At 61.6% G+C, this 16,163-nt stretch overlaps 1 protein-coding gene across 8 annotated transcripts; it reads left to right on the top strand.

Moving 5' to 3' along the window:
• The first annotated feature begins 2,344 nt into the window (after window positions 1-2,344).
• PCBP2 (poly(rC) binding protein 2) lies at window positions 2,345-15,897 on the top strand. 8 transcript variants are annotated; one of them, XM_051775058.1, is made up of 15 exons: window positions 2,345-2,558; window positions 3,006-3,029; window positions 3,137-3,169; window positions 3,489-3,605; window positions 4,953-5,084; window positions 5,664-5,792; window positions 6,200-6,274; window positions 7,773-7,859; window positions 8,034-8,099; window positions 8,979-9,020; window positions 10,023-10,095; window positions 10,554-10,592; window positions 11,532-11,584; window positions 12,199-12,368; window positions 15,305-15,897. In XM_051775058.1, exons 1-15 carry the CDS (start codon window positions 2,490-2,492, stop codon window positions 15,339-15,341), a joined length of 1,146 nt encoding a protein of 381 aa, XP_051631018.1. In that variant the 5' UTR covers window positions 2,345-2,489; the 3' UTR covers window positions 15,342-15,897. The 8 variants fall into 8 exon arrangements, with proteins under 8 accessions (XP_051631018.1, XP_051631017.1, XP_051631010.1 ...); XM_051775057.1 differs by lacking the exon at window positions 15,305-15,897 and adding an exon at window positions 13,291-13,695; XM_051775050.1 differs by lacking the exon at window positions 8,034-8,099.
• Window positions 15,898-16,163: the final 266 nt, after the last annotated feature.

Below are 16,163 nucleotides of genomic sequence, written 5' to 3'. Positions count from 1 at the left end.
GTGTAAATCGGGCCGCGCCCGCCGCCCCCTCCCAGACCCGCGGCCGCCGCAGCCGGAGCAGCCGCGCCCGCGCCGCCGCCGCCGCCATCCCGCGCGCCCCGCCCGCCGCGCTCCCTCCCCGCCTCCCCCCCCCCTCCCTCCCGCCCTCCCTCCTCCTCCTCCTCTCCGCTCCGCCCGGAGCGCCCTTCGCCCAACGCCGTTACCGGCGCCGGACACAGGTAGGCCCGACCCCCCCCCCCCTTCCCCCCCCACCAACACCACCCCCCCCTCACAACCGCCCCCCGCGCCCCCCCGGCCGCCATCCGGGTCCGACCAACCCCCCCGCACCACACACCGCTCTCGGGCCGGGCCCTGGCGCGGCCCCCCCGCCGCCCCCCCCCCCCTCCCCCCGCCGGCCGCGCCCTCACGGCGCCCGCGGCCTGCGCGGCCTGTGCGGCCTGTGCGGCCCGCGCGCCCCGCGCCGCCGAGGGGGCGGCGGCCCGAGAGGGTCGGGGGGGGTCCGGGGGAGCCTCTGTCGTCCCCCCCCCTCTCCCCACAACCCCCCCCGCCGCCACCCCCGCCGGAACCGGGCCCGGGGGGGTCCGGGGCGCCGCGTGCGTCACATGGCGCCGCCGCCCCCCGCCCGGGCCGGCTCGGGGGGGGGGAAGGGAGATTTTTTTTTTTTCTTTTTATTCCCGTTTTTTACGTTTTGTTGTTTTGAGGGCTTTTCTTCTTCAGTTTTGGTTTTTGGGGTTTTTTGTTTGTTTTTCAGTTTTTGGGAGTTTTATATTTTCCCGGCTGGGTCCGTTTGTTTTTTTGGTTTTTTTTGTTTGGTTTTTTTTTTTCCGCCATCCCGCGCTGTTGTTCTCTCCCCCCCACACACCTCCAGAGTGGAAAGGGGGGGTCACCCTCCTCCTTGGGGCATCCGTGTTTTCTTCTCCCCGGGCCCTGCCCGGTGCGGAGCCGCGATCCCCGGCCGGGGGTCTGCCCCCGAGCCCCCCGGTTCTGGGGGGGTTTCAGAGTCCCGGGGTCGGTACCCCCCAGCCCGGTCCGGGGGTTCCCCCCGCTGGGCCCCGGGGCCAGTTCGAAGCCACCGGCCGGGACCCCCCCGCTTACCCGCCCCTCACTCCAGGGGCTCTGTCGCGGCCCCGGGGGTCGCCCCGTTACCCCCGTTCCTGTCGCGGTCCCCCAGCCGGACTCGGAGCCCAGGACCCCCGGCCTGGTCCCCCCCCCGCCCAGGGCTGAGCTGGCTCAGGAGCCGCGTTCCCGCCTCAGGGACAAGCGCGTTTTGGAGCCACGTCCCAGCCCCAGAAACCGGGTCCCCCCCGTGCTGGTCCCAGTTCGGGACGGGGATCCCGGGTGGGGTTGGATCCGGCGAGGGAGAGCTCGGGGAAGTTTTCCTGCGGAGGAGCCTCACCAGGAGCCCGGACCGGGGCCGCTCGGCCCCTTTTGTCCCCGGGACCGGCCGGGGCTCGTGGGACGGGCGGAGACGGGACCGGGTGGGCTGGGAGCGGGAGAATTGGGGCCGGCTCTGCTTCCCAAGCCGGGCTGGCGGCGCCAGTTTGAATGTGGTGGGATGTCGGGCTGAGCTCATGGAGGCCGCGACTCCGGGCCGCGGCAAAACCCTCTGGTTTGCCAGCGAGGCAGCGCTGCCCCGGCCCGCGGGCGAACCCCCGGCCGTGGTTAAACTTTGATGGGGCAAAAGCGAGGGCTGAAATGGGAGTTTATTTACCGGATTCCCATTAAACGCCTGGCTGGGGCCGGTCGGGCTGTTTTGCAACCGCTGCCGACTCAGGTGGTTTGAAACCTGATCGTGCGCTCATGTGGCCTTATCTGGGTCCGAGGGAATCGCCTCGGAACCTGCTCCGGGAGGCCCCACGCGGGTGCAGGGCTCAGGGAAGTGGATGTGGGTTATTTTCTCCCCAGTCCTGGGTTCTCAGAGGGTTAAACCTCCGGGAATGGGGCACTTGCTGCTGTTGGGCAGCTGCAGGAAGGCTCGGGGATTGGGGAAGGAGTGGGGCTCTCAGGGACAGGCAGGTTCCCCGGAGCTGTACGGCCCACTTAGGGGCCCCTCTTAGGTCCCCAGTGCCCCCTGGTTGTCCAGGAACTGTTTGTGTCCCCAGTCCCACCTGAGGGTCACCCTGAAGTTCTCAGTCCCTCCTCGGGGTCCCTTGTCCCCACAGGAAGCCCCTGTAAGAGGCAGGGGCTGAACAAGACCCTTGTGGCCCCAGGAGCTGCTGGATCCTGGTGGGATCAGGCCAGTTCAGCCCTGGAAACGGGCAGGAGGAGCAGCCAAAGCACCATGGATCAGCTCTTTGGGGAGGTGCACGGCCAGAAACTTCCGGGGGAGATTTGAGGGGAGAAGAAGCACGGGGAGGTTGGAATGCTGCTGGAATGGGCTGGGGGGGGTTGGAAGAGCCTCTCAGCCCCAGCCCCTCACCCGGCCCCTCTCGCCCCCAGCGCCGCTCACCCAAGGCCCGAGCGCTGCCACAGCCTGAGCCGACCCCACCATGGACACCGGAGTCATCGAAGGGGGTCTCAATGTCACACTCACCATCCGGCTACTCATGCACGGAAAGGTTCGTGTCCCATCCGTCTCCAACCCTCACCTGGCACGGGGTGGGCTGGACGGTGGGGGGGATCTCCTGGAGCTGCTGCAGAGCCGGGAATGTGCCCCTGGTGCCCGGCCGGCTCCTGGGGCGCAGCAGCAGCGCCATAAAAGCACAACCAGGGAGGAAAATAATAATGGGGGGCGGGGGAACGACCTGGAGGGAGCTCAGGTGGGAGCAGAGTGTCAGTGCACATTCCCTGGGTGTCTGGAGGGGACAGATCCCAAGTGCTCAGGAACTTGTTTGGGCTGTAAAAGGAGCAAGTTTAGACTGTAAAAGGAGCAAGTTTAGACTGTAAAAGGAGCAAGTCTAGGCTGTAAAAGGAGCAAGTCTAGGCTGTAAAAGGAGCAAGTTTAGGCTTTGGGACTCCTGGAGTTTTTAAAACGCTGACTAATGGTGCTTTTGTTTCCATCCCAGGAGGTGGGAAGCATCATTGGGAAGGTAAGTGAGGAACCACCGCTCTCATCCTGCCTTCCCCTTCTCTCCTCGTCCCGTCCCCTCCCCCACAGCCACGCTAACGCCTTTTTCCTTTCTCTCCTTCCTCACAGAAAGGGGAGTCCGTGAAGAAGATGCGTGAGGAGGTGAGTCCCGGGGCCGGGGAGGGGCTGCGGGGGGATCCGGGGGCCGCGGCGGCGGCGCGGGGCCTTCCGAGGGCTCCGCAGGCAGCGCGGAGGCAGCGGCCGGAGCGGCGGCGCGGGGAATGCCGGGAGGTGTGGGCAGGCGCGGCAGGAAGCCGAGGAGGAGAAGATGGCTGCCCGAGCCGAGGGAGGGAGGAGGGAGGGAGGCAGGGAGGAGGGCTGGTCCCCAGCGGGGGATCCTGGGGAACTCCGGCTGCCCCGCGGATGCCCTGGGGGGGCCGAGGGGGGCCCGGAGCGCTGAGGTGGCGTTTGCCTCCCGCAGAGCGGAGCTCGCATCAACATCTCGGAAGGGAACTGCCCCGAGCGTATCATCACCCTCGCGGGACCCACCAACGCCATCTTCAAAGCTTTTGCGATGATCATTGACAAACTGGAAGAGGTGTGTCTGCAGCACAAGCCCCCTCCTCACCGCAGTCGCTGCCCCCGTTTGCCCCTTTCCCGGGGTAAATTGACCCCTGTGTGCCAGGGGGTCTGCACCCAGGAGGGCTTTGTCCCTGCTGGGTTTGTCCTGCTGGGGCTGAGCAGCAGAATGGGCCATTTCCACATGGATGGCTGGTGTTTCCCTGTGGGGCCCCCGATCTTTGCCCGTCTGGGAGCTGGGTCAAGGTCCAGGCAGTGCCGGAGCCAGAGCCCTGCAGGGACTTCCCTGGGCACTAGTTAAACAGCTTTGGGCAGAACTGGGTCTGGAATCCCCCTGGCTCTGCTCGTCCTGGTGCCACTTCCCCTCGTACATGCCCCAGTGGGGACCAAAGCTTGTCTCCATCCCTCACCCCACTGAGGAGGGAGCTTGAGGTGTAGCTGTGCAGCACTGGAGGAGGAGCTGCACCATGCCCCTGGTCCCACTGAATCTGCAACTTCTAGGGGGGATATTGATCCTTGATAACCTGGATCCTGTCTGTGGGCATTAGAGCCTGCTCAGGGCTGCAATGTTGAGGAGGTTTCCATCCTGCTCTGCACTGGAGGCACTGGGAGATGGGAGTACTTCTTGCCTGGTGTGGGGCAGAGCTCTGTAGCCCTCAACCTCGCCCGTATGGGTACAAATCCTGTTGCCCTTTGGATTTGGGACACTTCCCTGGGAGGAACAGCCCTGTGCTGGCAGCTCTGTCCCCAAACCCCCCTGCTCTCACCTAAAAGGCTGCAGAGCCCAGAGCTGTTTGTGCCACACGCCAAGAGCCGGAGTCCTCCAAGGGCTCCACGGCCGAGTGTGGCCCTGGGCAGCGGCCTTGGAACTGAAGCTTTGCTTTTAGTAGGTCAGTTGAGCCCTGGCCTTGTGCCTCCCCTCCCCCTGCCAGCACATGACCGCTGTAATCGGCGCAGGGATTGTTTTCCTGGAGCTCCTGCCTTGATCCCTGGTGCAGCGGGAGGCTCCGTGCTGCCCTGGGAGCTGTGGAGTCTGAGCCCCCAACCCTTGTCCCCCCGCCAGCAGTGACACAGCCGGTTCTCACTCGGCTGAGGTGTGACCCATCCAGGGGCTGGGGGTGGTTAAACCCCCGTTTCCACTGAGACAACAGAGTGTGGCTGCTGCTTCCCCAAAATGCGGCCGTTAAGGAATCCCTGGGAAACGGGACTGGGAGAGCCCCGAGGTCACCTTGGCCGGGGCTCCTGGTGCCAGCATCATCTCCCTGTCCCTGTGCTGGGCACGTCCCCGCCGCGTGCCGGTGCCGTTCCAGCGGGGATGCTGTGCCAGGCCAGGCCAACCCCTCTGAGCCCCTCCTCTTCCTCACAGGACATCAGCAGCTCCATGACCAACAGCACAGCTGCCAGCCGGCCCCCGGTCACCCTCCGACTTGTGGTCCCTGCCAGCCAGTGCGGGTCCCTCATTGGGAAGGGAGGCTGCAAGATCAAGGAGATCCGAGAGGTGCGTGGTGGCCACCCCGGGGGGGGAGGTCCATGGGCCTCTGAGTACCCCCCCATGGTACCATGTGACAGGGACGTGGCATTACTGGGATGTTTTGGAGCTCCCTGTATTTTTAGTGCTCAGGAAACTGAGACTCGAGGCAGACCCTTCCCTGCCCAGTGCTGTCCCCCACAGCTGGACGCCTGGGTTCTTGCTCCCCCCTCCTTCCCATGGCTCCTGAGTGCCCCCTCCCCAGTCTTCTCCCAGTTTTTGGAGGGGGAGATGTGCTGCCAGGCCCACACTGCCCTCGCCCATGCCATTTAGCACTGAGTGCTGCTGGATTAACTCTGCCCGGCTCTGCTGGCACAGAGATGGGCTTGGCTTGGGTTACAGGGACAGGCTGAGCCCAGGTCCCCCTCTGCTGCCTCGGGCTCCCAGTGCCTGACTTGTATCCAGCTGGGATTAAAGGACTTTATTTTGGGGGGGAAAAGGAGGAGGGGGGAGCAGTTTTGGCTATGTATAACCATCCACGGGGTTCATCGCTGAGGTCACAGCCCTCCCTGGGGTCTGACCGGTTATTTTTAACCCTCGACTTGGCAGAGCACGGGGGCACAGGTCCAGGTGGCAGGGGACATGCTGCCCAACTCGACTGAGCGAGCCATCACCATTGCTGGGATCCCACAGTCCATCATCGAGTGCGTCAAACAGATCTGCGTCGTCATGCTTGAGGTAGGGCCCCTCCTCAGGCCTGTGCAGGGGATCCCGCTGCCCTTGGCAGCCATGTCTCCTCCCGGGGTGGAAACGCTGAGGGTGGAGAAAATGACTGCTGGGGGATAAAGGGATAGCTGAGGATTACAGCCTCATCCAGGTGAGGCTTGGAGCCGCTTAAAACCAGGGTCGAGCGGGGCCTCGAGAGCTGCTCACGGTGACCGGTCGTGCTGCCCAGCACGGTGACACTGAGCTGGCCCACTGCTCTGCTCCCGGGCCCTGTGCCCGGGATGGGGAAGAAATATCATTGCTGTGGGTCCCCCAGACGGCCAGTTGGGAAGCTGAAACAGAGCCCTGGGGTGCGGGGAGGGGGCTGTTGGTGCCAGTGACCCTCGGTGTCTGACCTACCCTCTCTGCCTGTCACCCAGTCTCCCCCGAAGGGTGTCACCATCCCGTACCGACCCAAGCCATCCAGCTCTCCCGTCATCTTTGCAGGCGGCCAGGTAAGGCCTCTCCTCTGCTCCTGGGGTGCGGGGTGGGGAGGGGGGCAGGGGATGTCATACCGAGCTGCCAGCGCGCCCCGGCCGCTCCGCGTGCCCGTCACCCACGCCGTGCCTCCGGCCCAGAGCGGCTCTGCTGGGCCTCAGCCTCCCAGAGCCAGCTCCAACCATCCCTGCCGAGGGATGAGAGTGGGGAAAAGGGACGATTTGGGAGGAGGGGATGCTGGAAAACACTCCTGGAGTTAACCAGCCAAAAAAAAACCATTGCCAGTGTGGTGGCAGCAGTGGGGATTTGAATGGGGCCGAGGCTCCAGCTACCAAACCCAGGCTCTGCCCCTCTGCCTCGGGCTGGCTCCAGGGACATTGGTGTGACCTGCTGTGGGTGACCGGCCCGGAGGTTGGGGCTTCTCTGCTCTCCGTGACTGGCTCTTGGGGTGCAAAGGCTCAGCCTGTGCCGTGGGTAGGGTTGGGGTGTGCAAAGGCTTCGACTCGCACGAGGGGAGGGTGTGTCAGATAGGAGTAGTGTCAGGTGACTGGGGTTTAGTCCCTCCTGCGCTGAGCTGAGCTGAGCTGAGCTGGGGAGTCGCTCCCTGCCGTGAGCCAGGTTACAGGGGACAGGGCTCCCTTGGGATCCTGTCTACTGTAAAGCCCCGAATCCCCCTGCCCTCTTTGGGGTGGGGGTGCTGGCTGGGAGGCCGGGCCCAGGAGCGGGTCACCCGCTCCCACCCTGCGGTTCCCAGGGCTGCCGTAAAGCTCGGAGAAACCACGGCGACTCGTGCAAACGCATCCGCTGCCTTCCTGCTGCCAGGGAGACCCCTCGGGGTGGGCTCCGGCCCGGGACCCGCGCAGGCAGGGCCTGGCCTTGTCGGTGGAGGCCTCCGTAGGCAGGGAAGGGGGTCAGGGAAAAGGGGTAGCTGCTGCCGGCCTCCCTGAGAGCCAGGCCTGACTCTGCTCTCCCCCCCCCCCACGCCAGGCCATGCTTGTTTTGGGGACGGACCTGCCACCGTCCCCTTCCTCCCCACCCCTGCCCTCCCTGCCTCTTCCTCCCCCCCTTGAACCCGGTCAGCCCCCCCCCCCGCCTCTCCGACAGCTTCTCCCGCCGCTCTGCCCCCCGGGGGAAGCGCCCTCCCCCTTGCCAGCGGAGGGCCGTACGCGCGGACCCCCGGGGCGGGAGCCGGCCGCCTTCCCCGTTAGAGCAGTGAGGAGCAGGCTTCCCAAGGCTTCCCACGGCCACGCATCTCTTCCCTCCCCTTCCCCTTTTTCTCCCCCTTCCTTCTTTCCGCCCCCATCCCTGGCCCAGGGCCGCGGCCAAGCCCCGCAGCAGCCGCCCGGGCCCCCCCGCTCCTGGCGGCCGTTGGGCTCTGTCTTTGCAGCTCAGAGTCGTGCGTAGAGCAGGGCGAGCCCTCGATCAGCACTGAGCTAATGTGGATGTGAGTTTGGTGTTAGCGAAAGGTTTCGGATTGACAGCCCTGGAGACTGAAGTCCTCTAATTTATCCACAGGACAGGTACAGCAGCGGCAGTGCGAGCTACCCCCACACCGCCCCATCCATGTGCCTCAACTCTGACTTGGAGGGACCACCTCAGGAGGTGAGAGGGGAGTTCAGTCTCCACGGCCCGTTCAATCCTTGGCCTCTCTGAGACTGCCAACAAGGGTGGCATCCCCGTCCCCGTCCCCCAAAACCGACAACGGTGGCTTTTTGTGCTGTGGACTCCTGTCCACTGGGAACTGGACTCTGAGCCCACCAACCTCTCCTCACGCAGGCCACCCGGCAGCCACTGCATGGCAACGAACTTGGGCCAATTCCAGCCTGGGCTGCAGTTCTTCCGGTGACCTGGAAGTGAGGCTGTGTACCCCCCTCTCCCCTTCCTCTCCCACCCACCCCCACCTGCCCGGCCCCCCCAGACCTCCCCAAACCTTAGCCAGCCAGGCCCCAGCCAGTGACTCGCCCTTTCTGGGTAGCTTCAGGAGGCATCTGAAGTCTGTGGCTGTCCCTTAACCTCGAGTTAACTCGGAGTTGTGGCAGGTCAGGCCCTCGCCTCGTTCCCCTCCGAGCGCTGGGCCGTGTCGAGCAGCGGTAGCCAGCGCCAGCACTGACCTGTAGCTTGCCCGGCGACGTTGTCCTAGGCGTGCGGAGTGACGAGAGGACTCGGAACGGGGCAACTTTTTTTTTGGGGTGGGGGGAGGCGGGGGAGCTGCTGGGCCGGGGCAGAGAGGGGCCGGGAGCAGCAGCAGGGCCGGCGGGGCGTTGGATCCTCCCTGCCTGCGCGGGGGCGCAGGGATAGCAGCATTGTCGGACTCACCACACCATAACATCTTCATCAAGATCCCAGCCGTTCTCTTGTTGGTTTTTTATTTTTGGTTTTTTGGTTTGTTTTTTTTTTTTTTTTGGTTTGGTTTTTTTTTCGTCTGCCACCTCTTTTTTTTTTTTTTTTTTAAATTTTTTTTTGGTTGTTTTTTTGGGGGGGGACGGCACCGATTCTGCCCACCCCCCTCCCCGTACCCGCCACGTCAGGCCAATTCGAGTAACCGCCAGCCTAGAAACTGCTTGTGACAGCATTTATCCGTCCCCTGCCTCTCCTGCCCCACTTCCCTCGCCCCGGAGAACTCTCCACCTTGGCTCTCTGACTTCCTGGCTAGTTGAAATCTGTCTGTCCCTGGGTGGCTGTCCGATGGTTGTTAATAGGACTGTTTTCCTCCTTTTGTAGGCCTATACCATTCAAGGACAGTATGCCATTCCACAGCCAGATGTAAGTTTTTATTTACAACTTCTTGTCTTGAAATCCACCCTTTTCCTCCCCCCCTTCCAAAATTTTCTCCGTGCTTTCTCCACTCGAGCTGCTCAGCTTGGGCTGAATGCTCGATCTGATCCGAGCCCCCCCCCAAAAAAACTTGCCCCCCTCAGTTGGCCTTCCTGCAGCCAGCTTCACCCAGCCTCAGAGCTCTCCCTGGATCCTCCCCCCACCTCCTCTCTGACACTTCCCTGCTCCTGTTATATTTTTTTTCCAAACCCACCTCTCCCTGGCTTGGCATTTCACACCAGCTCCGGCTTTTCCCTTGCCCCCACCCCCTTGCTCCTCCTCCCTGAATTCGGCACGAGAACACCCCCCCCAGCACACGGTGGCTCTGTCACGGTGGCTCTCCCGGGGCAGGGGACAGCTGGCCCAACGAGTGGGCGCAGGTGGCAGTCGGGGAGGGGGTTGGATCCGGCCCATCCCAGGCTGCTGCCAGCCTGGCGGGTCCGTTCGGGAGAGGAGGGACCATCCCGGCAGCGGCCGCCTCTCCCGGTGCTGTCGGACACCTCCATCCTCTGGCACCCATCCTCATCCCGTAGGGGCTGGTCTCTGCTCCTGGCACCTTAGAGCAGTGAGGGGGGGTCTGACGCGCCAGGCCAGGGGGGAGAGGGGCTAGAAGGAAACTGGGCTGGAAGAGCTACTCCTTTGGCGGAGCCGAGCCGCGCTCTGTCCCCGTTCCCTGCCGCTCCCCCGCAGTGCTGCGAGCACCTGCTCCCTCCCGCTCCTCTCTGCTTCTCTTCCTGAGCTCCTCCAGACCTCGCTGCACCGAGGGGTGGGCGCAGCCCCCAGCCCACCTTGGCCTCCGTGCGCAGAGGGCCGGGCCGCGTGCGGAGGGGCCGGGGCGGCGGGGCCGGTGTCCGCGCGGGCGCGCGTGCGGGGTGAGTCCTGGCCCCCCCTGGCCTCGGGAAATGGCTAACGCCAGCCTTTTCTCTTTTCTCTCTCTTTTCCCTCCTCTAGCTGACCAAGCTGCACCAGTTGGCAATGCAACAGTCACACTTTCCAATGTCTCATGGCAACACTGGATTCAGTGGTATGGAAACTCCTTCTCTCCGTGTGCGCTAGCGCGGGCCGGAGCCCAGCCCGGGCTGCCCCCGGCTCCTCCGTGGGGCCGCGCTCGCGCTCAAAAACCTAAACCCAAACGTTCCCCCGAGCTGGGCCCGGCCAGGTAACAATTGTTGTGATGTCTCTGGGGGCTGCAGGGGTAGGGACGAGCCAAGCCCGGCACAGGCAGGGCCTCCATCTGTGCTGCTTCCCTCCCTCATCCCCCCCCGTACTCTGCCAACGCACTGGGAGACCCCCGGCCTGCAGCACCCGCTCTCTCCCCTCCAGCTACTCCAGGCCTGAGCAGGCAACTGCTGAGTTGTACCAAATTTGCTTTAGATTTGCTAAGATGGCTAAAAAAAAAAAAGAAAAGTGGTAAAAAAAAAATACCCGTTTGGGGCTCTAAACTTGAGACAGCCAAACTCATTGTGACTTGTATCTTAACAGGCATTGACTCCAGCTCTCCAGAGGTGAAAGGCTATTGGGGTAATGATCCAAACACACAATCTGTAGTTACTCTGTTGTGTATTGATGCTGCCTGGGGTCTCGTTCTCCCTGATAGATGCTGCCCACCTTTGTGCCCAGAACGGGAGGGAAAGAGGGTTGAGGGGAGCCCTAGAAGGGCTGGAGTTACAGCCTGACTCAGCTGTCCATGCCCTGGAGCTCAGCTGGATAGTGGAGAGCAGCAGGATTGGGCAGAAGCTCAGCTGTCCCAGTGAACTGTGGGCCCTGAGCTTCCCCCCCAAAAAAAAAAAAACCCACACTGAGAGGAGCAACCCCCAGCCAAGGAGGTGCTGGAGCTGTCAGGAGCCGGAGGTGTGTGGGGACAGCACAGTGTCACCTGCTGTGTCCCCAGAGCGCTGCCTGCCCCTCACCCAGAGCCTCAGGGTGAGGTCTCGAGGCTCCCACCGCTCCCTCTAGCAGGGAGCAAGCTGGGAATGGGGGGAAAGTGAGAAAACATGGAAAAAATGCACCTGGCACACACGCTTGGCCCCGTGCGAGGCATGAGTGGCCTTGCAGCACTGGCTGGCGTAGCACTGCCCTGCCGGGCTGCAGCGAGGAGGAGGAGGAGGAGGAGGAAGGAGGGGTGATGTAGCCCTTGGAGGTTGGTACTGGAGTGGGAGCAGAGCTGAGTGCCCGGCTGGAGCCCCCCAGTGCCAGCACCCTGCTCCTGGATGGAGGACCCTGCGGCGACACACGGGGAGGGGACAAGGAGGGGAGAAATCAGGGGGTGAGTGAGGAGCAGGGGGGAAGCAAGGAATAGGTGGGGAGCAACGGGGGGTTGGAGTGACCTCCCATCCTGCTCTGCCCTCCCCAGCCTGCTCGGAGGCCTCCCAGGCAGCCTGAAGCTGGCAGCACTTGGGGTGCTGCACCCCCAGTCTGTCACCCCCCTCACCTGCCCCCCCCCTCTCTGTCTCTGAGCAGGTTTGGATGCCTCTGCTCAAACCACCTCCCATGAACTCACCATTCCAAACGATGTGAGTATCCCAGGGGCGTCGGGGGGTGGAGGCATCATGGGCAGACAGCTGCCCCTTGGCCCTGGGGGTCCCCAGGATCTGCCCCTCTTAACAAAAGGAGTGGGGGGGGCCCGTTCTCAGCTTTAAAGCTGCATCGGGCTTGTGGCTGCACTCCAAAGTGCCACCTCGGGCCACTCTGGCTGTCACCACATTCCTTATCCCCCTTCCAGTGAGCTTGAAGGCAGAAAACCCCTTTTTCAGTCTCTTAAACTCCCTCTTCCAACTCCTCAATCTCAGTCGTTCCCCCCCACACCAAGTAATCATCCAATCATGAGATTGTTAAGGTTGGAAAAGGCCTCTCAGGCCACCAAGTCCAACTGTTCCCCCAGCAGCATCAAGGCCACCACTGAACCGTGTCCCCAAGGGCCACATCCACGTGATTTGGGACACCTCCAGGGACAGTGACCCTCCCCACTGCCTTGAGCAGCCTGGGGCAGGAGCTGCACAATTCCCACGAAGGAATTTTCCCCAGTACCCAACCCTAGGACAGAGGTGCCAGGCGGGGGGGTGTGAGGAGGATGAGGGTTAATTAATTAATTAATTAACTAACTAACACGGCTACTGCCTCCCCTCAGCTGATTGGCTGCATCATCGGGCGTCAGGGCGCCAAGATCAACGAGATCCGCCAGATGTCCGGGGCGCAGATCAAGATTGCCAACCCCGTGGAAGGATCTACTGACCGGCAGGTGACCATAACTGGATCTGCAGCGAGCATCAGCCTGGCCCAGTATCTAATTAATGTCAGGTGAGTCCCCGCTGACGAGGTTCCGGGGGTTCCCAGGCTCCCCCTCCCTGTGCCCTGCATGAGGGGAAGGGATTTTCTCCCTCCCACCCCGTGTTTTCCCCTGTTTCCTTTCCCCCTTCCCTGTGCCTGCTGCCCCAGTTTCCCCACTGCGATCGCCTCCGGGGCTGTGAGACGCTGCAGGGTGATGGATTTGGCTGGAAAAGCTCCGGCCGTGGGGCTGGGGGGAGTCTGTGGCTGCAGAAGGAGCCTCTTGGTGGTCTCTGCTGTTCCACTGAGGTACTGAGGGGTGACAGGAGGGGCTCCCTGGCCCTGCTCCTGGGGATCCCGAGCATCCCAGGGGGATGCTGTCATCCCAGAGAGTGGCTGGTGCTGCTGGCAGGGCCTGGCTCTGCTCTGGTGCCGTGGGTAGCAGTGGCAGGGCCTGGTCTCAGGCCACCCATGTCCCTGTGTCCCGTGTTCCCTGCCCTGAGCCAGGAGTTGCACTCTCCCTCCCCCAACTCCACATGCCCCAGAGGGGCTGGGGGTCCCTGGGGCCGTGTCCCTGCTCCATGGCAGAGCAGGAGCTGCCAGTGATTGGTTTTTGTCTCATTCCCTTCACGGTGCCCAGGGTGTGACCTCATGGCTGAGCCAGGCTCATTCCTGGGGGTGGGCATGGGGGGTCCCATATGTGGCTCAGCCAGGCCTGGCAGTGCCACTCCCCTCCCCTCTCCTCCCTCCTTCCCTCCCTGCCCTCCCTCCCCCTCCTCCAGCTCGGCTCCTGCGCCGTTTTTCGCTGTTTGTCCTGTGCTTTTTTTTTTCTTTTTTTTTTTTTTTTGTTTCGCATTTTGTGCCGTTCCTTCCCTCCCACCCACCCGTGTTTTGTTTTGTTTCTTTTTTATTTTTTTTTGTTTGTTTTTTTTGTTCCTTTTCTCCTCTGTTACAGTTTAGAAAGCGCTAAACCCTCCTCCCAGGCAGCCTCCGTCACGATCCCTGACCACCTCAGCATCAACCTCTCTCAACCCTCCACCCCTTCTTCTTCTTCCTCCTCTACCACCACCCCCTCGCTCGCCACCGCGGGGGCCTCCGACGCACCCTCCAGCCTCCCCAACCCTCTTCCGACCGCCCCTTGTGTCTCCAGTCTGCTTGGCATGAAACCTGTCCCTCTCCTGGCGCTAAATGTCGTGTCTGCGGCCAAAGGGGCCGCGGCGCCCGCCGTGCCCTGTGTCACTAACAAACTGAAAGCGGAGAAGCAGAGGTTTTCCCCTTACTGAGGCTGCTCGGGGGACCCACACAGGGGGTGGCAGCACCGGGACCCTGTAGAGGAGACTTGGAACAGCAATTTTCTCTTATTATCCTCTTTATTTTTTTTTTAATTTTATTTTTTTCTCTTTTTTATTTTTTTCTCTTTTTTATTTTTCTCTTTTTTTCTCTTTTTTTTTTAATTTTTTTTTTTTTTAAATTTCCTCCTTTTTACTCCAAAATCTGAGCTTGTGCTGCTCCTCGAGCAGAGTTTTCTTGCCGGCCGAGAGAGACTGTGTCCCCTTGTCCTGTGATCGGTCGATTCCTTCTCTGCCTGCCTGTAGCTGTCGCTTGTTACTTTTCATTTCTCCTCTCCTTTTTTTTTTTTTTTTCCATTTTTTGAGTAGCTTGGTTGCAGTTGTGGGTTGGGAGGGGTGGGAGGGTGGAGGGAGGGAGGGGGAATACATGATTTTGGGGGGGTTGGAATTGCATCCCCGGGGCCTCACCTGTCCTCTCTTAACTGTCTGTACCTGTAATAAAGTTGCCACGGTGAGAACCTGCTCTGGTAGATCTGTGCCGAAGCGGGGGGCCAGCCCCGGGGGGGTCCCCTTCTTATTGACCCCTCTGCCACCCAGATTGGGGGGTGTGTCCCCCCTCCCTCCTTAAATTGCAGGGAGGGAGAAGCTTTGAGCCACCTCGGAGGTGTGGCAGCTGTGCTGGGGTTGGGTTTGGGGGGCTCAGAGATGCCCTTGCAATGTCTGTGTGTCCCCTGCCTTGCCCCCCACCCTCCCCCTGCCTGAGGGGTTCCTGCTGGGGGTTCACCCCCCACTCCCATCGCACTCTCCCTTCCCTGCTGCCTCATTCCTGCCCCTCGGGGTCCCCCTTCCCCTGAGTTCCCCCCCTGCCCCCAAAAGCTTGGAGCAGAGCCAGCCATGCTCAGCCTGGACCCTCCCTCCCTCCCCACCAGCCCCCTGGGAGCCCCTCAGGTGCCTTTTCAGGGGAGGCAGTGCCCTGCACCCCCCTCCTCCCCTCCCTTTCCTCGCTGCTTGTGCATAAACCACCTCCCTCTGCACCCCAAAACCCCCTCCCCTCCCTCCTGGGGGGGTTCCCTCTCCAGGTGCTCCCCACAGGGCTGCCTTCCTCCCTACCTGCCTCCTCCTTGGGGGTCCCCTCTGATACCCTTTCCTCATTCAAGGATCCCCTCTGATGCCCTTTCCTCATTCAAGGATCCCCTTTGGTGCTCTTTCCTTGTTGAGGGGCCCCTCCCCACCCTTTCCTCACTGGGGAGTCCCTCTGATGCCCTTCCCTCATTTGGGGCCCCTCTGAAGCCCTTTCCTTGTTGCAGGGGGTCCCCTAATCCCTTTCCTCATTGGGGTGGGTCCCTCTGACACCCTTTCCTTGTCAGGAGGGGCCCCTCTGACACCCCTTCCACATTAGGGGGGGGTCCCTGAGATGCCCTTTCCTCGTTGCAGGGATCCCCTTTGCCCTTTTCTCACGGGGGGGGGTCCCTCTGACACCCTTCCCTCATTGCAGGTGTCCCTCTGCTGCCCCTTCTTCATTGGGGGGGGGGGGGGAGCCCTTCCTCATTTGGGACTCCCTCTGATGCCCTTTTCTCATTGCAGGGGTCCCTCTAAAGCCTTTTCCTCCTCAGTGGGGGGCCCTTCTGACCCCCTTTCTTCCTTTGGGGGGGTCCCTCTGACGCCCTTTTCTCGTTGCAGGCTCTCCTCGGAGACCGGGGGCATGGGCAGCAGTTAGGGGGGCCCCGGACCCCCCCCAGCCTCGCCATCCATCTGCGGCCCCTTTAGCACCGACCCAGGTTTTAACTAGTTTGTACATTTTCGGTTCCTCCAGCCTCGCGCCACTCACCAGGTTCAGTTTGTTTCATTTTTGTTCTGGTTTTTGTTTTTGGGGTTTTTTTTTCGGGTTTTTTTGAATTAAAAGATAAAAGCATTTTAATTCCTTTCGTTCAGCTCTCTTAAAACAAAAAACTGCTGAACCCCAAATCTTAGTTTTATAAAGCTTCTCTCTCCTCTCCCCTCCCTTTCCCCGCACCTCCCTCCCTTTCTCCCCCCCCCCCCTCCTTTTTTCGGCTCATGAAGTTTCTGTTTTTGTCATAAAATGTTAAGAGTGGAAATAAAAAAAAAGGCAAAAAAAACCCAAACCCACAAAAAAGAAAAAAACACACAAAAAAAAAAAAACATTTCAGTTTAGTTCTGTAACGTCAGGAAATTTTTCAAAAAAAAACTGAATAAAAAGATGGACTGGAGCTTTTCCTTGTGAATAGAACCTGCAGGATATTTTGGTTAATGGATCTGCCTGTCTCCGTCTTTATTTGAACCCCCCCCTTGGCTCTTCCCAGTGCTCCCAGTATAGCCCCCTTTGGATTCCCCCAGGAGAGAGAGAAACCAGCCTGACTGGCATTTGGGATCCTTCCAGAGTGTGGGGTTAAACAGCCCAGTGCTCCCAGTATGGCTCAGCTTGGGGATCCCTCTGCAGTGGGATAAACTGGCCCACTGCTCCCACTTATGGCCCAGTTGGGTTTTGGGGTCTCACTGGACTGACATAAACCGGTCCTGG

Source organism: Manacus candei, unplaced genomic scaffold, assembly GCF_025592945.1.
Source record: "Manacus candei isolate 608988 ecotype Guabito, Panama unplaced genomic scaffold, ASM2559294v1 h1tg000247l, whole genome shotgun sequence".
Taxonomy (NCBI): domain Eukaryota; kingdom Metazoa; phylum Chordata; class Aves; order Passeriformes; family Pipridae; genus Manacus; species Manacus candei.
This window is presented reverse-complemented; position numbering and strand designations above follow the sequence as displayed.